Source organism: Scatophagus argus, chromosome 5 (genome assembly GCF_020382885.2).
Source record: "Scatophagus argus isolate fScaArg1 chromosome 5, fScaArg1.pri, whole genome shotgun sequence".
Lineage (NCBI taxonomy): Eukaryota > Metazoa > Chordata > Actinopteri > Scatophagidae > Scatophagus > Scatophagus argus.
The window spans coordinates 9,983,986-9,994,345 of record NC_058497.1 but is presented as its reverse complement, the minus strand read 5'-3'; the positions used below and the strand labels follow the sequence as shown (position 1 = coordinate 9,994,345).

General features: G+C 39.7%; 1 protein-coding gene across 1 annotated transcript in view; it reads right to left on the bottom strand.

Annotated features, from left to right (window-relative positions):
* Positions 1–4,466: 4,466 nt before the first annotated feature.
* LOC124058973 (WD repeat-containing protein 49-like) overlaps positions 4,467–10,360 on the bottom strand; it is a 29,771-nt gene continuing 23,877 nt past the window's right edge. Inside the window, 4 exon segments of the mRNA XM_046388626.1 lie at positions 4,467–4,706; positions 5,610–5,774; positions 6,698–6,895; positions 9,559–9,749. Coding sequence (XP_046244582.1) covers positions 4,659–4,706; positions 5,610–5,774; positions 6,698–6,895; positions 9,559–9,749 — 602 coding nt within the window. The 3' untranslated portion in view covers positions 4,467–4,658.

Here is a 10,360-nt window from a genome sequence, read left to right as displayed (position 1 = left end):
AATTTGAAATGCTAACACTGCAATAGGCTCAGGGGCATGCAGCGGCAGGCTAGCATCATCAGCCCACTTCCCAGCAATTTAACTCCGCTCTTTCAACACACAACACTTGTGCTGTAGTCCCATATTTTACACACAGTGAATAAAATTAATTGGCCATTTTGGGCACACATCATTTGCACGCTGGACCTACTTTGAATTGTAGATGAAGAAGAGGAAGGAGGGGTGGGTGTTTGTAATGTACTGCAGCATATTTAAGCATGTGCCCGTGTTTGTGTGTTTCTATTTGTGTCTATCTGAGATGTGTGTGTTTGCATCTGCTGTAGAGTTTGCATTAATGATCATGACCTCTAACTCCCCCATTAGAATCCATCATCACTTAGAGATGTGTTGGATTTGGAGGGAGGGGTGGTAATGACAAGGATGGAAGAAGAGGAAACAAATGATTAAATCAATCATGTGTGCACGCACATATTACATATAAATGAGACAGTTAGGCAACATTTTAACAGTGGAAAAACAATATTCCATATGAAATGAAATGTTAATTTCAGCAAGAATGAAGGAATGGATTATGTATGCAGTAGGAAGTAAAGAAAAAAATGACTAAGCTATTAAGTTACTAAATAATTGTAGGAAAAAGCAGGACTGTTGCTCCTCCATTAGCCAGGGTGTAAATCCAAGTGTAAAGTCATGACTTTAGCATTAAAATTACAGTGAAAGATAATAAATAAATCACACATTCATAACTCCTATTCCCCTTTCTTGCAGGTTTTAACATCAGGGAGCGCGAAGCGTTTTATTCTTTTTGTGACTTTCCACTGATTCTGCATTGTTAGCAAAAGTATAGTCTGGCTGATTTGGTTTGATTTTTGAGGCCAACATTGATATCAATATTTCGGAGTTAAAAACAAACATGATTATTATACTGTTTCTAATCAACTGGGACATAGTTTGACTTTTTGTGCTACACATTCTTGTTTTTTATTTGTCAATACTGGTGACTCAATGCAGCTCTTTATGTGAAAGTTCAGAAAATCATTCAAGCAACAAATATGAATCATTCCTCAGTGATGGGTAAGGACAGACAGTACTCAAAACAAGGAAGGTGAAGAGCACAGGTATAATGTTGACCACGGTCGCCATCTTAGTTTGATGCGTTAGCATCCTAAGATTGGCAAAATTAGCACTTAACTCAAAGTTGCCTGCCATTAAGGATTATGGGAATCACTAAGAGAATTAGCTGTACAGGTATCTGATCATAAGCCATTATAAAGTATGAGACAAATAACAGGAAAAGTCACAGAATCACTAAAGATATTACACTTTACCCTGAGTGGAACATGAAAGTCTGAACAGAGGAAAAGACAGCAGCTCACCAAGTCAGCAGGATTCATCCCCTGGTTTATAGCAATTCATTCAATAGTAGTAATATAGTAGTAATATTTCAATAGCAAGATAACATCAGTCTAGAATCAATTTTTTGTCCTAATTTATAATAATTAGACTGATTTAACATCATTCACAGAGCCAAATCATTAGCATGGCTAATTCATTTCAAATCTATAGAATACTAATTGTTCACACTTGTGGCATAAAACTATCAAAATTTCTCCAAAGTGTACATCTGAATTTTCCAGGAAATTGAATTATGATGACAAATACTGTCATATGTAAGTGTATATGGCGCTCAACTTCAAGAGACGATTTCTATGAAAATAAGAGTAGAATGGGCACAGAGGATGGTGCAGGCACTGTGAAAAGAGCATAGAGGCAGGTACAGAGAAAATCTAAACACTGCACAGTAAAGAGTAGAAATCTGATCTTCATGTTAAGTCCGCTTCCCAGAATTTTTTTGCAAAAAACATATTCACAGAAAAACACATTTTACTAAATACTGCCAATCACCACCTCGCACTAAAACTGTTCAACCAATTAATTACAAGAACTTGGAGGTGGAACTGGTGATTAGGCCGCAGGATTTTCAATTTAACTGAGTGAAAGACTTTTGCAGGACTGACAACTCCACATTTATGTTTGTTGGCTGTCGATGATAACAGGTGAGGCTCACAGCAAGAGCTCCAATTAAAATCAAAATCAACCTGCCTGCTTGTAATTGCTTTTCCACCTCCACAGTGTGTGTGTGTGTGTGAAACCGGTGCTAAATTTAAAGACATCTAAATTTCACAGACTTGTTTGGTTATTGGATGTGTTTCCAATACTCCCTCCTTTATTCTAGTTTGTTATAATTTTATGTGATGTTTATGGCTGTGTAAAACTACAAAGATTAAGTTCTGAACTTTTTTCCCTTGGTCAGTGTGTGTGTGTGTGTGTGTGTGTGTGTGTGTGTGTGTGTGTGTGTGTGTATCACAGTGCAGAGTGTCTTATTTCTCCTGTGGATACCTGAGTACTTTGTGTTGCCGCAGAGATTAGACTGAGCACCCAGACCCATCAATATCCATGAATCCTGCACTGCTCACAAACACACACACACACACAGACACACACACACACATATCCACACAGTGATGGAGTAAGCGGAACAGACTTGATGCTCTCACTCACCGGTAAACGGCTGATCTGATGGACTGAGGCTATTTAGACACCCACACACACACACACACTCAACTGGTGATGGAGTGAGGCCATTCCCAGTCCTCACCTCATGCCCAGTAGCTGGCTGACAGCCCAGCCGAGACTTGCCAATTGGCTCTTCCACCAAATCAACCACACAAACTTTTCTGATGAGCTCAGTACAGCGCACACACACACACACACACACACACACACACACACACAGTCGTGTTTCCATCACTTCTGGGTACAGTAGACAGTCTTACATTCATTTCCTGGAGACTTAACCACCACCTAACCATAACAATAAACCTTACTTGCCTAATCCTAACCCTCACCTCAACCTAACCTTAAAGCAAATCTTCACCCTAATATTCAATGATTTACATTGTGGGGACTTGAGTTTTGTCCCCTTAAGTAAGACAGGTCCTCACACTGTGACCGTGTAAGCAGATTTTTGTTCCCACAACTACAGGAATATGTGTGTGTATATATACACAAACACAGATTCATTATTGATTCCCCCTGTGGATCTCATGCAAACACTTCTTCTTCAGTTTACATTTTTCAGGTTTCAACAGCTAGCCATTTTTCAATAAAAAATCTGGAGTCCCGAATCATATGACTTGGCCTTGGGCTTACTCAGAAACTTAAATTCTCCATTCTCCACATCTACCATTTTCATTATCCTTCTGAAACCATTAGAATGTAGATTAATATTACATTATTCTTTTGATTGCCTCCAGTTTTAGGGTCACGTAATGATTGCTTGTGGGCTTAGGTTATAACCATAAGGATTAAATAAATTTTACCTTTCATTATAGCCTAACTACAGCCTAATTACAGGTCATTCCAGCTAAATATTCCATATTACTGTGTATAACTGCCTCAGTCAGCAAAAAGAGACAACAGCATTTAGGGTGAACATTTTGAGTGACCTTTATTAACCACTTAACATCATTAATTGTCTCTCACAGACACCACCATTAAGGACTAATAAATGTAACTGTAACCATGACCCCTGCAGAACCTTTTACTGATAGGTGGGCACAGCATTAGCATTGACCTAAGATGAAGGCATCCTTTTTCTTGGCTCAAAGACAAAACTCTTTCATTGTAACTGCAAAACATATGTAAACATTTCTTATTACACTATGGGTGCTTGTTTTATTTTGACCTGATTTCCGAGATTTATAGGAGTAGCTTCTAAGGAATTTTTTACAGACTCTCCTAGCTGTCTTCATAGTGTGAGTTTAAAAATGTCTTAGTCTGAGCACTTAAATGTCTCTGAAGAAAACAAAAGATATAGTGTATAGATAGATGTGTACAGATCTGCCACTGTGTCCTAACACAATATTATAGAGTCAATAGTGCTGCTATCCTCTTAGAAATTGTCATAAATGTCTGTTTGCTGATGAAGTAAACATTCTACTTGCCAGCAGTTTTTGTGAAGCTGCCAATATTCAAAATCCATACAGTTGACTTCTCACCTAATAAACTTTCAACAGTGAATGTAGTGATGAAATAGCATAGAAAATCAGTACGTACTGTTTGTATCGCAATACTTTGAATTCAGCCACAGTTAAGTCATTTCAGTGTGTGATAATGACTCAAATTATTATGAACTTAAGTGTCTGAGCAAGGCTCTCCACCAGCTGGGCTGCAGACCTCATCGGGTTTGATGTGCTGCGTGTGCACACCACCATCAGCGTTGGCTGATAAAGCTCTGTTTTCATTTGAGCAAGGTCTCAGACACTGTACTGCCCCTTGTTTTCCCAAAGACAAATAAGGGTTAGGGTTTAGGGTATTTTTTATCTTGTCTTTAACATGCTGTGTCACTCACCTGTTTATTGAAATGTACCATAGAATAGGAAGATAAAGTACAAAAACACCCTTCACATACCTTCACATTCCAGTTGGACAATAATTGTGTTCTGTGCTAAAAAAGTAAATTAATAATTAAGTGGAGATGACCAAAAAGTCAGCTAAGTGAGGATCACAAACTGACCACATGAAGGCAAACAGACCACAAAATTGCCATCGAGGCTGAGGCTGGGTGCCATTTTGTTATCCTGGTTGGGTGTCAGTTACTCATTATCTTCATCTCTCCTGGTAGCTCCTGTCCAGTTATCTGCCTGTAAGCACAACCACAAGATATATAAATGCAAATGAATACAGCGCACTCAAAGGCATGTTTAAGGCTTAGTTTAATGATAACAAAGTATCTGAGTTCACATATCATTCATTCACACCGGGACATCCCCATTAGTGTTTGTAACATGAAAATTTATGTCACAAGCCCAGAAAACCAGAAAGAACCGCAAATGTGGGGTGTCAAAACTGTGTCCGCCTGGAGGTACCTAATTGGCAATGAATGTGAGACTGGCTTTGAGAACTGAAGACTCTCAACTTTTACTGACTTTCATGATACAGTTCAACAGTTATGTTAAGACAGTACAGCAGTGCAGTTACTTTCAGACCATAAGGCACAGTCTCATTCCCATAAAAATAATGTTGAATGTGATCTCTTTCTGTTCTCTTTCTGAATAAAAATCATAGAACTGGGAACATCACAAATACTATTTCATTCTTTGCGGCTGTGAAAGGCAGTCACATCTAGTCACTGTCACACACCACACTGTCCTGAGGCATAGAAAGAAAATGTGAAAAAGCTCCAATTTAGTTGCTTTTTTCTGACTCGTGTTCTGAAAATGACTTAGTTGTCTTCGCCCAGCTGTCATGACTGGTTTTTTAAAATATCATTTCGAGAAAAAGTTGCCAAATACTTTTTTTTAACTTACAATAAAAGATAAAAATGTTTTTAAAGTTGTTTCTCCAAAATCCCACTAGAAATCCTGGCATGTTAATTAAATACCCACAGGACAACTGAAAAACACTGTAGCTTTGCCAAATGCAAACGAAGGTGTACAACTACAGCACACTTCACACACACTCAACTCTTCACCTGGATGAATGTGCGGTACTGCTTACATCCCACTTTACACCCACTTTACCTCTCCTTCATCTTTAATCCTCACCTCTCCACCCTCTGCAGTGGTGTTGGGTCCTTGGTCAGAGGTTGCCCTGTTGGGAGTTGGAGGTGACCTCTTCCCTGTCTGTCTGGTGTTTGCTTGCCCTCCGTGGTCTCCACGGTCCTGCTTTGGGTGTGGAGGTCCAGCTCTCTCCAAGCACCACGGCTCCTCCTGCAACAGCGGAAAAATTATATTTATATAGAATCAGCATGAGTTCTGCTGGCTTGTGAGTTGACCTTGTGACCACAAGATTGCTACTTTTGAACCAGCAGATTAGCTGGAGTCATGTGGATTTGGGGGCTTGAAACAAGCAGCTCAGTCTGTCTGCCTGAGAAACTCTGATCAAACTGTAGTGGGAAGCACTTTAATGTGAGTCACTGTCTTTGTGTTTTCTCCTTGCTCGAAAGCATATTCATAATTAACAGTATGTCCTTTGATAACCTGATATGCTGAACATGGATGTAGTCTAATCAACAGCAACTAATGAATTAGAAATGTGGCACAATACCTCTTGAAATATTCTAACACAAAATAGATTTAAATAGACAACTTTGTCTGTTTAAATCTGTCTGTATGTGTTGCGACACATGTGAACAGGCATTTACACTGTAGTATGAAATCATTCCTTGTCTTGTATACTGTATAGTTTGTAGGTGGGTGTCCATGTATGATCGCTTTTATTCATAGGGGCCAACATATTCTTCTTTGGGATGTGATGTATTTTTGCATGTGTGGGCCTGAGGCAAGCTGAAATGAAGCAACACCGCCCCAAGCCAACTTAATATGGGCCTCCTTTGACACACAAACACAAACACACACACCTAACCGTGGCTTGACGCTGGGTTTCACATCCATTTCATCAACTGGATACTGCCACCCACCAGTATGCTGCCAAGTGGGAGGTTTAGCTTTATCAGAGGCAGCCTGCACCACTATACTGTTGAACCACAAGAATCTGAAGCTGTTACCTTGACAGTGTGGTGCTGAACAATATCTCTGCCTTCCGAAACAATTTATTTCAAACGCAGGTTATGATATGCAATTCAAGTTACTGTTGTGCACTTAAATGACCTGTGTAAGCGCATGTCTGGTACCTGCCCGAACAGACCAACAGTTTCTCCTGGGAGGTAGCTCAGAGCTACACTGCAGTCTGATGATGCCGAGAGGAGGAGGACACTATCACCTTGGATACATATCTCCAGGTGAGTCACACGATCAAGGTGTGCACGGACACTACACAGTAGTTTTGGAGGTTCCTTGGTTATTCCGTCATCTGGGTGAAGACAATAATCCTGAGGGACAGAGGAGCAAAGCAGTGGATATCATTACTGTGGACTTAAAGAATAATGCATTTAATGTATGTTGTTGTTAGACTGCTAAGCCCTGCCTACATCAGTTACTGATACTATGCTTGTCAAGCTTTCTGTTATCTCATAGTACAGTTTACACAGGCAATGTTGGCAGATTTACCACCCAAAATTCTCTATAGTTTTTGAAACTAAGGGTTACTGAGTTCACACAAAGGTAGACAAAACAGCCTCTCAGTTTGGCAGCCTGCTTACATGCCATCTGTTGTCAACATATTTTATTAGCTCTAACTTTCAGGCTGATTAAAGATAAAAAGTCTTCAGCTTTCAATTGATGGCTACATTTTTGATATGTTAAAAGCTTAAGGTAAAGACAGGCCTACATGCCCTAGGAAAAAGTTCACATCCTCTCCAACAAGACTGAAATGAAGGCATATTGTTCTTGCGGCACAGAGTACAGATAGTTGCTGTAGCTCTAATGTTATGGTGCAGTATGAAAAGGAAGATCAGGTCAAGGTCAAGTCAGGTTTTATTAATTGTATATTCTGCACTGACAATATGGCCGAAGGCTTTATGTCTCTGGGTTCTTCTTTGGGTTTTTCCATTCTTCTGGCCATCCCTGTCTTGTGATCTTAATAGCTCTAGAAAGTCAGGGAAAAAAACATCTAGTTGGACTTGAGGATGAACTGATTAGAATCTGGTGGTCAAAGTTCTCAGAAATTACTTTTCTGGCCATAAGAATTCATACACTATTACGACAAAATTTCACACAAATGTCTAAGAGGACAAAAATGACAAAGTAATGACAATGTTTGTCCAAAGACCAAAGATTAACTTCACTGTGATATCGTAATGCTTTCTGTCTATTATTCAACTGCATAACTTAGAAACAGAGGGGAAGATTGTTAACATCTCACATTTGTTTGAAAATGTGGATTTTCTTCACACATTTCAAAATAGCAGTAGCTTATATGAGTCAGGACGGACATAGATGTAAACTACGCTTAAAACCATGTGGTGGTAATTAGAGTTTTTCTAAGAGAAAAGAATAGAAATAACAAACTAATGTAGCTTGGCTTGCTGGATTGTAAACTTCCCAAATTCTAGTAGGAAAAAAGGGCAGAGCTGTTAATGTACCTGGACTGGTTGCCAGTCAATCACAGGGCCAACACACAAGGACAGACAACCACACACTCACACCTAGGGTCAATGCAGAGTAGCCAAATAACCTTATGCGCATGTTTGTGGGATTGTGGGAGGAAGTCGGAGAACCCGGAGAAAACCAAGGCAGTTACAGGGAGAACATGCACACTCCACATAGAAGGGCCCAGACCGGGATTCAAACCTGGAACCCTCTTGCCTATGTCTTACCCTTTGTTAAAGTAAATGAACATACTATTTTATCCATTTCTTACATTTTTTTGTTTTGATTTTTTGCTGCTGTTTTTTTTTAATTTTAGAAAAGTGTTTGCTTTTAGAAAGGTCAATGAATCTAGATGAATATAATGGAAAAGTGACCATTAGTCATATCTGTTCTGCAGCAAGAAATGTTGTTATCAGAAACAATCAGTGCATTTAACTAATTAACCCAAATACTTAACCTGACATATCATGTAATATGTTAAATTAGAATTCTACTGATATTGAACTGCACAGTCCTGCGTCTGAGAGCACAACACTGTAGATCTGCTCTGTGCAATCATGTTAGTCATCCAGCTGATTCCAAAGTGTGCTCCAAACTTGCTGAAGGAAAAGATTTCTACCAGAGCACTGAGCTTGTCCAACTTCTTTAACTCTGCTACATATATGCATAAATCTCCATAAATTAAACTGGAAGCCAAATGAGATGTACCCATTTGAATTCATCCCCCCTTATAAACTGTGACAGAGAGTTGAGCTGTGAATATTGTGGCAATAATACCCGAGAGGGTGTTCTTTTACAGCGATTATGAGCATGACAGTGATGCAGCTACGCCTTATACTGATGCCGTAATCTAAGTCTTCATAATCAGAGTCAAAAAGTCAAAAGGCCTCTCTAAGGTATCTGGAACTCTTCGGCTACTACACATGTGTTAAGTATGTAAACGCTAAAGTGCTCTGCACACACACTCACACACTAAAGTGAATTTCTAACTGGGGAAGAGGGGTGTCGTAACAAATCGACGTTTTGTCCCACATTTTGGTGCATATTTCTATTCAAAAGTGAGTGCGCAATGCAAACAATACTCTTATCATGCATTTAAACTGCCTCTAAATTTAAAATAAAATACCAAATAGGATGGGGACATTCCCTCCTTCTGCTGATAAATCACTGGAGATTTTCTAAATGATTGACTGGTCTGGTTGTGCTCTAGCAAGTTGCTGGGGCTTCAAGATGACAGACAGTGCTGTCATTTTCAGAGTGAACAACATGCCTGATCTGATGGAAATATCGAGGTTCACTCTGTCTGCTACAGTCTGTCTCTTGATCTCTGTCGCTTCCTCTGGCTCTGCGTTCACCAGACTCCATCACTCTCTCTGTCACTCTCACTCTGTCTCTTGTTCTCCTTACAGTACACAAAAATGTCATAGGGGCATGTAAGTTCAATGTGCACTAATATGGCCCGCTGCAGCTAATGTACAACATGTGTGTACGAAAAACCACCTACCTGTATGTCCCAAGTCTTGAGTGATCCCTCCCTATCAGCTGTGACTATGTATTTACCACAGGGGCTGATAGTCATAACAATAGACCCCAGATGTCTGCTGTGTGCTGTGAACTGTCCCACCAGACGGCTGTGATTGGTGTTCCAGAGTCTGACCACACCTGAACCTCCACAGGACACCAAGTCTGCACCACCTGATGGAAATGAAGATATATACATGATGGGAACAGTTGCTGCATGACCTTCGCAGAGGTGTGTGTCACTGAATCACTGATTCTCTAAAGATGCTTTTATTTCACACAGCATGGCAGGGAACAGATCTGAATGCCCACACAGCATCATGGGGGTTTTCATTGCTTCGCATATTACCTGAGCCTGACCTCTGCCTGCACTTCAAAGTTTCCTCAGATGCTTCCAATTCAACTTTACTTGTTGAGTGAAATCTTTCAAAAGAAGAAAGAAAGAAAAACTACTCGCATTCATTCATCTGTACTGCTTAGCATCTCAATAATAATAATAATCTACTGCATCCATGGTGTCACAGAACACTTCGTTGCTAGATGTTTGCTAACTGCTGTGTTACTATTGTCAATATGAAACTATTCAAAAAGTTTGGTCACTTACAGTATGTGTGTGTAAACTTGGTTGCATAACCTTCACAACGAAGCACAACAACAATATTAGTGTGCACAGATACATGCCTGTTATAGCTGTGCTTTGGTACTTACACAAACAACACTACATCTCTGGACACTAGGAACTCAGATATGCTGTTCTTTTACAACAATCTTAACAACACACACTG